This window comes from Pituophis catenifer, unplaced genomic scaffold (genome assembly GCF_029215685.1).
Source record: "Pituophis catenifer annectens isolate HBS135680 unplaced genomic scaffold, rPitCat1.0.hap2 SCAF_6, whole genome shotgun sequence".
Taxonomy (NCBI): domain Eukaryota; kingdom Metazoa; phylum Chordata; class Lepidosauria; order Squamata; family Colubridae; genus Pituophis; species Pituophis catenifer.
Genome location: NW_027256886.1, coordinates 66,083,828 through 66,101,684, shown reverse-complemented (window position 1 = coordinate 66,101,684; position 17,857 = coordinate 66,083,828). Strand labels below are relative to the sequence as shown.

Genomic DNA, 17,857 nt, shown 5'->3' with positions numbered 1-17,857 from the left:
AACAATTGTGGCTACTCTAAATCTGAACACACATGGCCTCAGATAAACCTAGGGGTTACCAGAGAGCAGAAGAATATGACACTGTGCACAGTAACTTTGGTTTCTTGCCCATACCTTTGGTTCTGCATAATAGGTTATGATAGATCCCCTTCTATTTTATTTATTGTACAACAGGTACAAAGACACAACATAGATTTTTTTCATGTAACAGGCAACCTCCCCCCACTCCCTTCTAGCACTGATGTTGTTACTTAATTTGATAATGAAACTAGGAAAGAAAAAGCACCAAGCTCAGAGAACACCAAGGATCCCACAGTTCAACCCTGAGCTATAAATATTCTCATCTATCAGTAAAACAAGACTGATTTTTTTGCCAGTGTTTAGGCAGCTGTAATATTTGGGATAGGGAGGATGTGTACTCCTGAGTTAAGCCATGAATAAGCAGCGGGCAATGAGACACACTCAGCTGCTCAACTTTTTGGATGACTGCAGGACATTGACCAGTAACAATATTAATTTTTTCAGCCCTTTTTGATTGTTAGGAAGGTTGTTTAAAGGTGGGAATATTGAACAGAGAAATTTGAAAATCAAACTATTCTTGCTCTTCAAACCTCCTGAAACAAAAGAATGGCCTGTTTTTATCCAATTGGCAGAGGGGGGGGGGGGAATAAGGATAGGAATGGCAACCTCTGGAAGCCAATGTACTCTTATTTCTATTTTTTTGTTCATTTATTTATATCCTATTTTTATTATTTTTATGAACAACTCAAGGCAGCAAACATATCCATGCTGGCTTTCATGGCTAAGGCTGGACTTGAACTCACAATCTCTTGCTTTGTAACCTGGTACTGTATCTTAACCACTAGATCAAAATGGCTCTAAAAATCTTGTTTCTAGCTTCTGCTACCCTCACTTCATCAAAACTATGTCACCCAAATTTGGCAGCAAAATAATCTAATCAGAATATTTAATAGATTGGAACTTTTTAATGGGGAAAATGAATACAAGTTTGCTTCCTACTTTATTCGCATCCTATATTTTGGGGAAGGGAAAACTGTACCACTGAAAACTCCTATTCTGCCATATTTCAGGAACCTCAAGATATTAAGAAGTTACAAAAAGAGTGTTAGGCCACCCACATGGAATGAATCACGTGGTGGCCAGTTTCAGGATGCAGGTTGTTTTTCTTGGCCATAGAAATATACTTTAAAATCCGTGGTACAAACAACTCACCAAGTCAGCAAACTCTGGTTCCAGGGCCATATGCAATCATTTTGCAGTCCCCTCAGATCAAGATGCCAGAATTTATTGGCATAATTACCACTGTATACTGTAGATCATGTTTTATGGCTTAACAGTATGACGTGGTATTAGACAAACCCTAAATGCATTTGCTGAAAATTTCTTTTCAGCATCTTATATCCATCAGATAGTTTCATAATTGTCAACTAGGTAAGGATTTTCCTTGTGGCCTGGTTGGAAATCCATCACTATTGGGCAGAAGTTGAAAAATCGTTCCAGAAGAAGGATGTGGCAAATTATATCAGTAAGATTACCTACGAACCATCATGGGTGCAGTTAGCAAGATAAAGCTTAAATTGAGGATGCCTTCTTTTTGAGCCAGGCTCTTTAAAATGCAGAGCAAATAGGTGCAAGCAAAAGAAAGGCAACAGACTATCACATTTAGAAAGACAATCTCATTGAAGTTTTTGTGTAGGCATTTCTTAGCCTGATAAGTACATGGCTTCTCTGGACTCTCAGAATGTAATGTGTAGGCAAGCTTTACTTAAACACAACAGATCCTTATATAAAAATAGTTAGCAAAACATAAAGGGCAAGTAACCAAATCCATTAGTTTTGTTTTAGTCGCCATCTTTAAGAGCATACATATAAACATATGTACTCATACATATAACATTTTAAAAATGTATTAAAATAAATGAAATATATACTGAATATTTTTAAAAATAGCCTTCAATTTTATATACATCTGGGACATAAATCCCACTGAATTAATGGGGCTTATATTTAAATGGACATGTAATAGTGTTAGTTGTAAAGATAAAGACCTGCTTGGAGGTGCATAGTAATATTTCCATTGTGCTCTCCTCTGCAGCCTTCATTAATCTGGTGCCCATTCAGATGGATTGGGCTATAGAAGTGGTTTGGGAACAGATATAGCTGTAGCCCAATACATCTGGAGGGTAACAGTTTGAAAAAAACAAAGTTAGTGTCTATAGGTATCTGGTAAATATTTATGGAGATTCTCAATCATCCAGGTCACAGTTGTCCCAAAGGTGCTTTTTCAAAAGGCAACTGGACTTTGTTTTTTCTTTAAAATGTTTCACTTCTCATTCACAAAGCTTCTTCGTTCTGATCTGTTGGTCTCTGGTATTCTTTAGCCATTGTTTACTGAAATCATACAACAAGTAAACTCTGCTAAATAAACCACACTGGCTGTGTCAATGTAAGATTCTAAGCCACAAAGAATGGGAACCCAGCCAGGATTTTGAACATGCTCTAATGATCTACATCATACACAACATTATAGTTGACTTATAGATCACACTAAGCTAAAAGAAAACAAACTACATAACATCTTAGTGAATAAGGCCTTTTTAGGATTCTTCCTTGTTCTAGGATACTGTACACAGGTAGAATCATTTCACACAATCTGGATTCATAATTCATTCAAAGGCATGGTTTTAGGCATGGGTTCTTGAATAGGCTATAGTAGTTGGATTAAAAAACAGACCACAAACTAGGATCTACAAACCAAAAATCTATATTATGACTAAACATGATAAGTGAATGTTTAACCATAGTTTCTCCCTTCCGACCTTGGACTAGTGAGCATGGTTAGTATAGGCCAATATCAAGTTCCTTAGACTGTTCATATCTCAAATCAACCCAAAATAAAGTTCCTTTTCATTTTCCTACTATTATTTGTATTATTTAAGACCTTGCTACACACCTAATAAATGTCTCATACATTATTTTCCATACCTCAGGAAAGGTTATTTTAATGGAATATGTACTTTCATGAAGGATACTCTTATGACCCATGCAAAACTGATTTCATTCTGCATACTATTACATTTGTGAGATCTCTGCAAAAGGATGCATCTAAAGAACTAAAATTTTCCTTGAGACATCAGAAAATTCCTTTTTCGTGTTGTTCCCTGTTGTAATTGTTCTTTTTTCTCCCTGTGGTCTAAGGATCTTGATGTTTAAATTCATGGAGGAGAATGCAGCATTCTGGGCTAGGATACAAAATCAATCCCAGTACAAATAGAGGAACGCAAATATAGAATTCCCTTCCAGTCATGAAAGGATCTACTCCTTTATCAAATGGATTGTCTCGACAAACACAATGACAATTATTTACAGAGTTTGTTATTCCTTCCCTCTTTCTCCATCCAACTGAAAGAGAAGAGAAAACCCCTTTTTTTTAGCACTGATTGTTTTTGTCAAGCCAGTTCCTCTTAAAGTGCAAATAGAGGGAAAGTCCATCTTCAAGTGCTACAGATGGGGACCGTTGAAATAGCCTTTGTCTCCCTCAATGTCCACCTCTTGATCTGAATCATCTGAGATGTCCGAATCCAACTCTTCTTGGGAGACAGGTGAAGGGGTATATTGTGGCCTACGTGGAGAAACTCCCTTATCCATCTCAGGACTCAAGCAATTTTCTTGTTTGGAAGTCTGAAGACTTTCTCCACTTTCTGACTCTTTTTTGTTGGGTTGAGGGGTCTCCTGAGAACAAACACAGAAGTCATGGAATCAAGACTATTTGGTGAGAAAACAACTAGTTTGGAAAATATTGGACATTTCAAGCTTCCTTTGGACATTACAGAAATCTAATTTTCTGAAAACCTAGTTCTGCCAACTGGCTTAGGACAGTCCCATTCTGGAGGCAGTTATAAGATTAGGAGAATATCTTACCTCTACCCCATTTATATATTAGTCCTTTTTATTCAGTTTGTTGTTAATTTTAATGTTTTAAATTTTAACTATGTTATTAACATTCCAATTTGTTACCCTGTAATTTATGAGATTTTAATCCGCTTATACTCGCTTGATAGTGAGTAAAATAAAAAATTAAGTGAGCCACTCACTCTTTAATAAAAATAGTAGCTAGACATTAGGGTAAAATAGTAGCTAGACATTAGGCTAGACGTCAGCAACATCTTCCTGATCTTGGCTCATCTCAGAAATCTAAGCAGAATTAGACCTGTTAATATCTGTATGAGAAAACACTAAGAAACCTATAGCACTATAAATCAAACTGGGATTTGGAAATAATGACTGAGGTGAATTGTTAAAGGTAAAAGGGTGAAAGGTAATCCATAAAAATTAGGCAAATTACATTTTAGGTTGGTTCTGCTCCATGGGAAATCAAGTAGACATATAGTTTCAAAGTTAGGAAGCTGAATCTTAATTAAAGTGTGAATCCCAAAATGAAATCATACCGATGTTGTATAATGTGCTTGGTTTGGTTTTGATTAAACATTATCTGTGCATAACTCTTCTAGTTGCAAAGTTCATTTTTCAGCTTATCACAATGTGTGAACTATGATTCACTTATCAATGCATGGTTAAAACAAGACATCATGGCCGAGGATAATGTGTGAACCCAGGAAATGTGTTCATCAGGAGTTTAATTTGATTAGGATTCAATAACTGCATGTGAACAGAGGGCATGTACCGCTTAGCACAAGAAACTGTCAACAATATCTAAACATGCCACAACTTTTGTAAAAACAAACATGTTGCTGTGATTCAGGAGCTTTTCAAATGTAATGTTTTGGAATGTCACTTGTCCTCTTAAGTAAGCTGAAATAATTAAGCACTCCCTATGATTCTGATCTCTCTAATTAAAATACAGGAATCTGGGGACAGCTAGTAAGATTGAGGAGCAGGAAACATTACACTTACCTGCTTTAAACGCCTCCATTTTGCTCGCCGGTTTTGGAACCATGTTTTAACCTAATTGGGGGGGGGGAGAGAAAAAAGTTTACATGGGAGAAAATTATGAGGGAAAAACCCCTCTAAAAAGTACAATCCAATACACACTTATCTGCTATGGATAGGCCTGAGATACTCATCAGGAACTGCAATACTGTAAATGCCTACTCAAAAACTAGATATTTTTAATAGTATCAGAGTAAGGAAGGAACCTAATTCAAATGTTACTTCTGATTTAACCTGTCTACAGGAAGTTCTCCCTGTTAAGTGAAACACGCCTATAGTATTTAACAACCTGAGAAGTGGAGCCACTGTCTTGTTTTTTCAGGCCCCTGAAAGGGAAGATTTGAGAGCAATGACATCCACTTAAAAGTCTCTTTACCCCATCCCCTTCCTGTTCCCAAATTCAGAGACTTTCTCAAGCAAGAAAAAAAAGAGCCTATCAGAATGACAGAGACATCTAACTGTATTGATCCTGCACAGAGAGGGCACAGCTATGTTCCAAATAATAAACGCACATCAATTTGCTTTTACGAGGCCTGCAGAGGAGATTAGTGGGTAGGATTTGTGGAATTTGGAAATAATTCTTCTGATACTTAATTTTCAAATGAACAACCTGTGGATTGAATGTAATCCATAGTGGAACCTCTCCACATTTTTCTGATTCACACCTTATCAGTTTAAAAAAAAAATATAGCACGCACCTCAACATATGTATGCTTATTTATAAATTAAATATTACTATACTAACATATACATACATACCAATTACATTATATTTGGCATATTGTTTATACTTAATATAAATTATTTGTACAGCTTAACTTCTTTCTTTAGATGTGCTTTAAATCTGCAGTTCTCAAAGTATAGTCTGGGGACCCCATTTCAAGGATCCTCAAAGTCAAACAAATATTTGTTTTAATACAGTACATATTGATTGATGTAACCCACATAAATCAATGTCCTTTGGGATCTGCAATAGTTTAAGAACGTATACGGGTCCCCAGCGACCAAAATGTTTGAGAACTCACTGCTTTAAATAAAATATAATCAGGCATTGTCATATTTTTTCCCACACTTCAGGATATTGTATCGGTAGTCCTCGATTTACAACAGTTCATTTAGTGACCAAAGTTACAATGGCACTGAAAAAAGTGACTTATGACCGTTTTTCACACTTATGACCGCTGCAGCATCCCCATGGTCACGTGATTTATATTAGGATGCTTGACAATCCATCCCCCTTTTGCTACCTTCTGATCAGCAAAGTCAATGGAGATTCACTTAACCACCATGTTGCTAGTTTAATATTAGCAGTGATTCGCTTTAACAAACTTGGCCAGAAAAGTCTTAAAATGGGGCAAAACTCACATTAACAAATTTTTCACTTAGCAAGATAAATTCTGGGCTCCATCGCGGTCGTTAAGTCGAGGACTACCTGTATTGTGCAGCCCTGTAACTGGTGCATCCCATTTTGGAGCCTGTTGCCTCCAAAGGGTTTAAGCTTTTGGAGACCCAGCGACTTCCACCAGCCTCCATTCTTAAGGCAAAGCAAACCAAAGGCGGCTCTTCGCGGGAAAAGGAGCCTTCTACTAACTTGGCTGCCTCCGCCGGCGAAGCCCGTTTCACCACCACCCCCGAATTCAGTTTTGGCGGGAAACGTTTTTGGCGGCCTTCTCACCTGCCTCTCGCTGAGCTGCAGCACTTTCGCCAGGCGCTTCCGTTCCGGCGGGGAGAGATATTTCTGCGTCTCGAACTTCTTCTCCAGCTCGATGGTTTGGTCGTTGGAAAAGCGCACTTGGCCTCCTTTCCGCTTGTGCAGCGGCCTCTGCATGAAGGGGCTCCACAGCAGCGGCTTCCCTGCAAGAGACACCAAACGGGGTGGGGGTTAGGAACCGCCAGGGAGGGGCGGCACGAGCTCCCTTTCTCCGCCACGGACTCTCGCTTTCCTGGCTGGCTTTCCTCCGCTTTCTCCAACTCGGACTACTTACCCTTCCCTTGCTTAAACTCGGGGGGGGGAACACTTGTTCGTAATTCTACTGATCTTTGGTCCCGACAAACAAGGAGGCAGTCCCGGTTCCCTCCCGCCCAGATGGGGGAAGCGGCAGCCTTCCGCATGTTACCCCTGCAAAGCAAGGCATTTTAGGGTGGAAAGGGTTCCCCCCCCCCCCCGCAATTTCGGACCCTCCCGACGTGACCGTCGAGGAAGCGGCTAAGAGCCCAGCGTTTCATCCCTTTTTTTTTTCATGTTTTATTTATATAACATTCAATTTTCATCAAACTGTATTTTGGGTACAGTTATGTTTAAATAGTCATGTTTATACATCTTTATTGTCATCACCATCGTATTAATAATATAATAATATATTATAATTAATATATTAATATATTATATTAATATAAAAATATAAAAATAGGCGTGAGCTTAAATGGATTCCAGAGGATGGTAGAAGACAGGAAGGCCTGGAGGAACATTGTCCATGGGGTCGCAATGGGTCAGACTTGACTTCCCAACTAACAACAAAAATAATAACTTTAATAATACTTAACATTTAACATCATCTTCTCCTCTATACCATTTCCTCCATTTATATCTCCTCCTTTCTAACTTCTGTTCCTGTTATCTAGCCATTGATAAAATGCGTCCCATATCAAAAAACATTCAGCTAAGAGCCCAGCGTTTCATTCTTAAATCACTCGGTGAGAATGGTATGGAGTGCAAAGACATCCCTCTCTGGATCGTTCTTCTTCACTTGATGGGTTTCTTTCCAAAGGCATTTTAAACAGCATTAAAAATCCTCACTTGTCCATAGGTGTGTCATAAGAAACACCTGCGCGCCGAGGAAGGCCTGGTCTGAGCTCAGCAGATGGATAGCAAATATTTCCCATTTGTAGCTTCTTTTCGATGGGTATATTTAATTGGTACACCAGCAGTACCTTAAACGCCCACAGGCGTCATTAAGCGAGAGACCTGAAGATTACAGACAGAACTGTGGGAAGGGAAATTGCTTATTTTGCTGCTGCCCTAGATTGTTTCCCAGTCAGATTCCCACAATATTTTGGTAGAAACAAACTTTACAATTGGAAGTCCGCTTTCTAAAAGTCACTTTGGGCCCAACCATGGTCCTAGTGCAGGTGTTTTCGTGAATGTCTAGCCCCACTCTGACAATATCTACAGGTAGTTACAAACTACAATTGAGTTACAAACACAATTGAGCCCAAAATTTATGTTGCTAAGTGAAACATTTGTTAAGTGAGTTTGCCATTTTTTTACGACTTTTCATGCCACAATTGTTAAGTGAATCATTGTATTTGTTAAGTAAGTAACATGGTTGTTAAGTGAATCTGGATTTCCCATTGACTTTGCTTGTCAGAAGGTCGCAAAAGCTGATCACATGACCCTGGGACACTGCAGTCATAAATATGAACCAGTTGCCAAGCATCTGAATTTTCATCATGTGACCATGGGGATCCTGCAACAGTTATAAGTTGAAAAACGGTAATAAGTCACTTTTTTCAGTGCCATTGTAACTTTGAGCAGTTACTAAATGAATTGTAAATCAAGGACTACCTGTATTAGGAGGGTGTGTTCACGCAATCCCACTTTTTTTTTTTTTAATTTTGATTTATATGCCGCCCTTCTCCGGAGACTCAGGCGGTTTACAAGGCGTTAAGCAAAACATTACTTTACTCATAATTTACTCAACCCAACTGTATGATGTGAAGGTCGCACAGAAGCTAAATCGCATAGGATGATACATGATAGGCCAAAGCGTGCCTACCGTCCCTGTCCTAATATCCCCTTTTATTCATATCCATTTCATGTATTAATAACCATGTTTTTATATATAACCATGTTATATCTGTTATCTAATACGTGCTTGACAAAATAAATAAATAAAATTAAATAAATAAATATTAAACTTATGGTTGGGGTGGGGGCATCTGGAGGAGACTGTCTGTTATAGGTTGGGGACCCAACCTACTTCCCTCCACGCGCTTCAGCTTCCATCAGGCAGCTTTGAAAGGGATCGTGGGAGTTGTAATGCAAATCAGTTGCGTCCAAGGGGTCGAAAACCACAATACACAAAACTGGCAATCGGTTTCAACTCAGCCAGAGTTCCTAAAATCCGAAGTCCACCCGTTTAAGATGCAGGCTTGTCTATTCAGACGGACTACTCGACTTTAACGGACAGCTGGTTGTTCGCGGGAAAAGTCCGATCTGCCGGGAGTTGGGTGGGCGGCAGGACCGAGTCGGCGCGGTTCTCTCTTGGGCCAGCCTTTTGACGTGCGCCGGGGGGGCAGAGGATCCTGGAAGCAGGCCGCAGAAGGCGAGGGCAGCATTTCCGTCAATGTGTTTCCTGTTGGTGCATCAAAAGGAGAAGAAAGAGCCGAGCCTTCCTCCCTGCAGCTCGAATACGGCCTCAAACAAACCCCGGGCATCAATTTGGAAGGCAAAGATTGCGCCCCCGCTTCCTCCCCGCGCAGAAGAGACCAGATCCAGATCTCGCGCCTGATCCTCTTGGGTCAGGCCCGCCTGCTGATCGCCCTCTGCCGAACTCTGTCGAGTTATTCTCATTCTTTGTCCTCGGAGGTACACTACTCCTAAACATGGAGGTTTCGTTATGCGCTCGCGGCTAACAGCTTTCTAGAAGTCTATCCCCCATGCATAAGGTCTCGTTCTATCAACCAGCAGGTGGGTTTGCGGGGTGGGAGTGGGGGGCTGGATCCTTTCATGATCTCAGCCATCAAGAGGGGAGAAAGCGATTTTGAACCTGCCGGGATAGATTCTGTAGTGCCCCCGATTTGGTTGAAAACTTTAGCGGCTCTTGTCCGGAGGATCCATTTTTAAACGAATGGCCCCAAAGGGATTTTACATCCCACCTGACGACTTCAGGCTCTCGATTCAAGCCATCGAAACCTCTGATCACCAATTCAGTTCTAAAAGTAATTATGCCCCAAGTGACGTGGAACCGTTCAAAACCGGAGATCAAAACTTCGCCGTTTAGACTTATATTATAAAAAGGGAGGAGGGAATCCACAATCGCCCTCCTAATTGTATTTGGTCCCGCTAGCCAAATAAACGAATTTTAATTTGAAAATTATTCTCTCCCCCCCCCACACACAGGCCCACTACAATATATGTAAGTAAAAAATAAAATATTTTCTTTGTCCTTTTAAAATGATATTGACAAACGAAGATCGAAGAGGCAAGAAGAAAACAGCTTTTTTTTTTCTGGAATTGGCACAGAACTTCACCATAATGCGCATGAGGACAGGAACCTTATAAATCACCCAGTTTAGGGCCTGTGGACTGTATCTCTAGATGACCTTACTTAAAGTGTGCGGCAACGTCATTGTTGCTGTTTTACTGCCTAATTTCCTTACAGAAACAGCTATTTCGCCAGGAATATCCAACTGGTTCCTGCTTTCCGTCTCTTTAGACAGCAATCCTATATCCTCCCTTCTCGCTTTGCTGGTTGCCTCAAGAGGCAAGCATAGGATCGCTCCCCATCGCCTTTTCCTCTGGCAATTGGTTTTTGTGTCAAAACCCTGTGGAGACTTCAGCGATTCTCTTAAAATTTTTGTAAATGTCCCTGCAAAAAGTTACACAATTTATTCAACAGTTACATCTATTTTTGAATTTGTGAGATTTGTGAGTTGAATGCCAGGTTAAAACATCACAATTATAGTGTGTGTCCTTTGTTGAAAGCCTTATGGATGTAAATAAAAACGAATTGGATTAGCTGGGCTCTTGTTTTCCGGTTTACAGGAAGGGAGGAGATTTATTTCCAAATAATGTAATTCAGGAGGTTAATCAACAAAGCAATAAAAACCATACAGAGCAATAATATTTGTTGCAGAATGCTCAGTATCCAAAAAATATCCAGTCTTTTTATAGATCATTTGTATAAACATAAATCAATGAGTGGAATTACAAATGAAAAGGCAGAATACACACTTTCAGACCCACCTTTTATATTTGCAAATACTTAATATATATTATTTGTTTTTGCGAATGTAAATCGATTCAGAAAAAGAAATGTGTGTGTAATTAGATGTAATTCACAGAATGTCTTCTCCAGAAAAGCCATATGGATATGCCATGAAACTTGGTTAAATTATCTCTGTTCAGAACAAACCAAGTTAATCAATCCTCCTCAACTACACAAAATAGACAGAAGGAAGCAAACTGAAAAATTTTAACCTTGGACTCAAACACACTTAAGGACAAAATCCCATTAAAATGTATGGATGTGCTTTGTTGTTTTATTTATCTTTAGAAATACCGGTAACTAAAATACCGGTGTGTGAAAAAGTGAGCGGTACCTGGGAGCAAATCCTTACTATTCAGCTTCTGTTTCAATCTGGGGAAGGTTGGGAAAGAGAAGATGCTCACCTAGGTTCCCATACCCCGATAAACCTTGAGATGAGCCACAATCCCACACTTCTACCATAGGGAGAATTCACACATTTTCTGTATATGAAATAGCCATTCCCTTATGTGGTTTACGTGGAGTTTATTCTGAAGAGAGCTTCTGCCTTTTCAGGGAAACGGAGATTACTATTCTCAAACTAAATCCGCAAGGGAGAACAATCAGAAAACAACTCCAGAAAACCCCGAAATCCCGAGGCAGACGTCTTCGGAGGTTAGATTCCCTGGAAACCCCACTTCTGATTAACTTGACCTCCATTCACTCAACACAATGTTGCGGTTTCCAGGATGCCTGAATTAATCGATCGCCCATCTGGGTTTCCCAAAATCCTGGGCTAAATGTGGTTGCCTAATCTGTGTCTCGTGAACAGCCATTCTTTTTTTTTTTTTTCACATTTGTATAGAAGTCTGGAAGTCAGAAACCAGTCCCATCGGGCGAATGGAATCGGGTGCCACTTTCCAGGTCCCAATCCACTCTTTTTCAGCGGACTCTCTCCCGTAGGAGTGGGATGGGCAGTTTTAATTACGCACTTCCACTTCAGTGGCACTTATTCCCCCTGGGCTGAGGAGTCTGGACGATGATGGGTTGCTATTTCTGTTTACGACTCGAACCCAGCACCAAAACAGCCAGGAAGCCAAGAACGTTTGTATTCCCCCCCCCCCAAATCTTGGTAGCCTTTGGGGCGCTCCTTATTTCTTGGAGGCCTGAAGCTCTTGAGATGTTCCTGGGAGGAAAATGACATTGAGGTGGCCGCAGAAACAGACAATTCGGCACCTCTTGGAAGTCTCCCTGGAGTGGGTGGAACCGACTACGCAGGTCCGGGATCCCGAGGTCGCGCCAGAAGGCAGGAGGCCGAGCGGGCACGTTTCAAAGAGTCTGTCTCTCCTCGCCTCCCTCCCCTCCCCTCGCCCCCCCCCCGCTTCGGTTTGGGTTTCTGTCTGTCTCCGCGCCTTTGAAAATGCAGCATTGTTGTTTGCGTCAGGCATTCAGCAATTTCGGTGCAAACAGTCTTTTTCTTTTTTTCTTTTCTTTTCTTGAAAGGAAGCAACGAGTTATTTTAGCTGTCATAAAGCTCCATCCCACACAGAGGAAATGAACAATATCAGAAAAACGGATCCGGGCTATCAGAAGCCGAGTGTTTCCTGAATGTGTCTGTATTGAGGATGTCGATAAAATAATCAGCAGCGTGCACGGCTCCCGGAGACGAGCCAGCTCCGGGCGTCCAGGAAAATACTTTACAGCTTCTGAAACCAGATTTGCTCCTATCAAGAGCTCAAGATATCCTGTATGAACGGAAAGGGGTCAGCCAACCTCGCTCAGACGGCACGAACCGACTCCTACGCCAAGCCGGCGATTCGCAAAGACGCGAGGTCGAACCGGGCCGGATGATGGACCGAAAGATCCGTAGAGATCCGGATTGGGTTTTCCCAATAGTTCTGGAATCCCAATTTCTAAAAATCCTTAAAGGCATGGGCATTGTAGTCCATTACCAATAGGCACGCTTATCCGCAAATAATAGAAGCACGCCTTTTTCTCAATTAAGCCAAGTTTCTGACCTTGCCCGACTCACTGATTTCTAAATTAACCTAAATTGGAATCTGTACCAAAGTAGACTAAAGTAGGAATATCCTATAATTTAATGGGACGTAGGAAACGGCGGGAAGACGGTGGAAACACACACACATACCCTTTCAAAGCCAGACTATATATTTAGCAAGGAAAGAGGTTGAGATGTACAGGATTCGGGGGCAATAGGTATGGCTTGCCCCCCCACACACACACATCCTTCCTAGGATTGTAGAACTGTGCAAGATAAATTTAGTAATTAAACGATCTGATTGATGGCTGTTTTTAGCTGCTGTTGTTCAAGATACGAACAGTGATAAAATGCACTCCTCGGAACTTTTTCGATTTGTCCAGGGGTTCCCCATTATTGCATCCTAATTTGGGGGTGGGAATACCGGGGAGAAATGAATTCTACGGACACGGGTCCACCGCACCCACAATGTACGGCCACCCCCGAGCCCTCGCCCCCTTCCACCTTTGCGCGCAACTTAATTGATCGTCACAATGACGCTGGCTTCCGAGGAAACCCAGATAGGGAAAGTGCTCGGCGGCAACTCATTCAACTAAACCGACTTCTAAGGAAAGCCTTCGGAAGAAGAGAGGGCTCGGAAGCAAAACCAGTCCGAGTTAACCCGCCTTCAGACCTCCTGAAAAGACTCGCTACTTGTTGGTCTGCAGTTTCTCCAGCTCAGAGATCGCAGTAGTATCCCTCGGTTGAAGCCACAGGCAAGCAAATGTCAAGGCGATCTCTGCAGAGCCTGGCACACAATTTCCTAGTAGACAGCAACAAGACCGGACTCTTGTTAGAAGTTTCCGTGGTTAGAGGACCATTTCCGTCCGCTGTCCCCCTCACCCCTCCATCCGCCACTGTTGGAACCACTCCAGACGACCTCGCAAATCGCGAGTTGGGACGATGCCCTATTTATTCGACCCCCGTTAAATCGGTCCGGAATTATAGACGGCGCTTCATTCGCGAAAGTGAAAAGTGATAAACCGCTGGAGCCGCTGGGCTGGGCGTTGCTCGTTTCTCCTACTCAAAACACAGCAAAACTCTTCCCGAGGGATTCTTTTATACGGCCAGCTTTTTTTTTTTTAAAAGGCTTAAAGACCCTCTGAGAATCGCCCCATAAATCAGCTCTGATTCCAGAGCACCAAAGATGTCTCGGGAATCAGGCGAACCGGCAGGATCCTGCCAAAACGGTGGAGTGGGCGGGGGGACGCCGCTCCCCTTTCCCCTAATCCCGGAGCAGGCCAGCCGGAGCCAGGCGGCGGCGGCTTCCCCCCCCCCCCCAAAAAAAACCCTCCTCCTATTCCCCGGGCCGCGAGACTTACCCAGGGGATCGTGGCGGAGGAGGGCGTGCGAGTAATCGCCGACGGCGCGGGGAAACGGGTAGAGGGGCGGCCCGGCCGCAGGGCCGTAGGGGCCGCTCCCGTAGGTGGCTGCAGCCAGGGGGTGTGAAAAGGCCGGGTGGATCGGCGTCGGCTCGTAGATGGGAGTCCGGTAGGAAGCCACCAGGCTGGTGAAGGAGGAATTGGGCGACGGCAAGGTGGGGGGAGGCGGCCCCGGCACCCCCCTGCCCAGGATGTCTTCGATGTAAAAGGGCGTGGGGTGCACCGGCTGCAGCATCGGGGTGGGCGCGTAGAGAGGGGGCAGAGAGGCCGACCCCGACGGCTGGTATTGCATGGCTGGTCTGGGCAGAAGCAGGAGCTTTTCCACGTTCGGGCTTCGGGCCCCGGCCCGTCTTTCCTCTGCCGGGACCCCACCGCAGCAGGGCGAACCGCCTCCCGCACGGCAAGTTTCAATCTGGGAGCTCCGCTGGGCAGCGCCGCTTCCTGCCCCAGGCCTTGAGTCCAACCAATGAGACGGCCGGCGGTGAAGCCGGCCACGCCCACAGGCCCCGCCCACCCCCCTCGACTTTCTGCTGTCCCGCGGCGTCAATCCACAGACCCGGACTGAACCTCTGCCTGGCGACTCCGCAGGGAACGCCGGATGGGGTGGGGTGGGGTGGGGGGCACGGCTGTGCTCCTTAAAGTGTATTCCTAGGACTCTTGGGGGGGGGATGTCCCTGTGGACCCTGCCGGGGGCGGCGAAATCAAAATCATTTGCAAGCCTATGTTGAAAAATAACACAGTATTAAAAAATCCCAATAATCTTGAGAAGTGGTGGGTAGCCAATGCATCGGTTTCAACTCGGCAAATATCGGTAAACATAACCCATGCAGACCAAAACCTCTTTTGGGATCCTCTGTCGTTTCTAAAAGTGGGAAGTGGTCCTGGGGGGGAGAGTTAAGAGCACTCCCCCGCCAGATTGCCCGATTCTTCTTCTCCTGAAAGACTCCTGGACTGGTTTTGATTGCCTGCAAAAATAAAAGAAGTCTTCTTCCTATTTCACCCCCTTTCCCCCCCATCCTCGATAATACAATACAGCAGTGTTTCTCAACCTTGGTAGCTTGAAGATGGGTGGACTTCAACTCCCAGAATCCCCCAGCCAGCGTTGCTGGCTGGGGGATTCTGGGAGTTGAAGTCCACCCATCTTCAAGCTTCCAAGGTTGAGAAACACTGCAATACAGGGAGAGGCGTGAAGCCCCCTTGGTTAAATGCAAAGGAACGTGCTTGGGTCCTGCAATTCTCTCCTCCGATTTACTTAACCTCTGTTTTAAAACCATCTCCAAGCTAGGGAAGTGTGACGGTCCCTACAAGACGTAGGGATGCTCTGGACACGTGTAGGATGCGTTTAGCTCTACAAACCAAGGATTTTTGTCTCCCGTTTCTCTCGAATGCATTTTTCTAGGGCAAACATCTTTATTTAGACCTGTTGAACTGTCCACAGTTCCCACTTTACAAAGCAGGATTGTGGCAGCTGTTCCTATACAAATCCAAATGGCACCCAAGTAGGGAAGTCTAATTTGATAAGTTGGAGGCAAAGGTTGAAGGACAATAGAGTAGCTTTCTGGTAAGCCTAAATTTAAACCTTTGGAGTCTTCTTTCTCACAACCCAATTATTGTGGTTAAATCAATCATGGTTCACCCGGTCCAAATTTCTAAATTTTCACTAAACTAAACACAAGGTTGGATTTTCACAAGCTAAAATACAGTTGAACACAATTCTGCTCAGTAATTGCATTCACACAAAAGGCTCAATTTGTTTCCTGTATTAACCCATTCCCTGGGGATGTTGAACTATACCCGAACAAAATGTATTTATAAACCACCCTAAACCACTGGAATATCTATAGACAAGTTAACACCAATTAAACATGTTGTACTAATGCATCTTCTAAAAGATGGTAACTTATAAGTTATGCCGCATAACTCTCAATGATTCTGGGCAGTTTTTAACTGACCTGTGAATATATGGGTATGATCACAGTTACTGTGCCTTATGAAACCAGTCTGTATGTCTGTCTCTCTTTTACTTGAAATTTGACCTCAAAATTTGGTTTTAATCCCTGAATTCATCCAGAGTTGTTTAATTCCCTAACATGCAATAATGCTATCCAGCAAAGAGGGTCTGATATGGTAATACACATCCAGGAATCACAGCGTCCTCTTTTCCAATCTTCCTCAGTTGCAGCCTTCTCAATGGGTGGGACAGAATTTAGGCCTACCAGAAGTGGGCTGTAAAAATCCAGATGATCACTGGATGGCAGCAAAGACAGACAGAAAACTTACCTTTTGGAGGTCATATACCAGGCTTCTAGTTTTTAGCAGGCTAGATATGTTGTAGTCCTATACAACTGAAGGGTCTCCAGGTCAGGAAATGCATGCTGTTGGGCCAGTCAAATTCTTCTTTGGAATTAAAAGGTACATATGTTGGCTTGGGAATTTCTCTAGCAGAATTCAGCAGAATCTCAAAGTCTTCGTTAAAATGAGGTTTGCTAGGCAGGTCTACCCGCAATATGCTCTACCCAATTTTCTGGTTCATTCAACTAGCCATACTGAATGGGATGAGGTTTACACAACATGTTGGCCTAAAGCTGGCTGGTGTGGGATTCAGGGTGTGGTGGGAACCCAGTTGGTCTCAGAGAGGTCTGCCTGAATATCCACTTCCAGCTCGGGCACAATACAAAGAGTTCCTGCAGATTTCTTGCCCTGGCAGAATGTTTTTTGGGGGGGAGGTGGGGGTGGGGTGAGGGAGTAAGCTTCTGCATATAAACAGAGAGCAAAAACCATGCTCACTTGCACTGATTTTGTTACCTACTTTGGTAATGAAATGTCTGCAGATAAACCACCAAAGTCAAAGAGCACCAAGAACTCGAGAGTTACAAATAACATTCCTCTATTAGAGAGGGGTTCCTTTCAGCTTTTTCAGCATTGCTATTTGGAGGGTGCAAAGCAGAGGTGGGTTTCAGCAGATTCTGACCAGTTCTGGAGAACCGGTAGTGGAAATTTTGAGTAGTTCAGAGAACTGGTAGTAAAAATTCTGACTGGTCCCATCCACCTATTCTCTGCCTCCAAAGTCCCAGCTGATTGGAAGGAAATGGGGATTTTGCAGTAACCTTCCCCTGAATTGAGGAGGGAATGGAGATTTTACAGTATCCTTCCCCTGCCACGCCCACCAAACCATGCCACACCCACCAAGCCACACCCACAGAACTGGTAGTAAAATTTTTTTGAAACCCACCACTGGTGCAAAGGGTGCATTTTCTTTCATTTTAGTCATAACCCCCCCCCACACACACACACATACATACGCACACACCTGACTCTCAGTACATCCCTTGGCATGCCATGCCAAGCTTGATGAAGTCCTGAAGTCCTGAATTTGTGTTGTCTTTCTCAGGAGATGAGATACATGTATTTTGCAGCTAGCTTGGAATTTTATGTGTCATCTTCCTATCCCAGGCCAAAAGTGCCTTTGATCTGAAGGAATCTGGTTCATTTTACAG

The 17,857-nt window shown here is 43.1% G+C and overlaps 1 protein-coding gene across 1 annotated transcript; it reads right to left on the bottom strand.

Moving 5' to 3' along the window:
* Positions 1–1,872: 1,872 nt before the first annotated feature.
* HHEX (hematopoietically expressed homeobox) lies at positions 1,873–14,723 on the bottom strand. Its single transcript, XM_070945439.1, has 4 exons — positions 14,301–14,723; positions 6,647–6,825; positions 4,936–4,986; positions 1,873–3,753 (listed from the first exon to the last, which is right to left on the bottom strand). The coding sequence occupies exons 1-4, from the start codon at positions 14,650–14,652 to the stop codon at positions 3,523–3,525; spliced, it is 813 nt and encodes a 270-aa protein (XP_070801540.1). The 5' UTR covers positions 14,653–14,723; the 3' UTR covers positions 1,873–3,522.
* Between the last annotated feature and the right edge of the window lie 3,134 nt (positions 14,724–17,857).

Excerpts from the sequence above, each read along its gene's own strand:
- HHEX (XM_070945439.1), bottom strand. The coding sequence starts at position 14,652 with ATGCAATACCAGCCGTCGGGGTCGGCCTCTCTGCCCCCTCTCTACGCG. Across the intron at positions 6,826-14,300 it reads CCTCCGCCACGATCCCCTGG|GGAAGCCGCTGCTGTGGAGC; the intron begins GTAAGTCTCGCG and ends TGTCTCTTGCAG. Across the intron at positions 4,987-6,646 it reads TGCAGCTCAGCGAGAGGCAG|GTTAAAACATGGTTCCAAAA; the intron begins GTGAGAAGGCCG and ends CCCCCCAATTAG.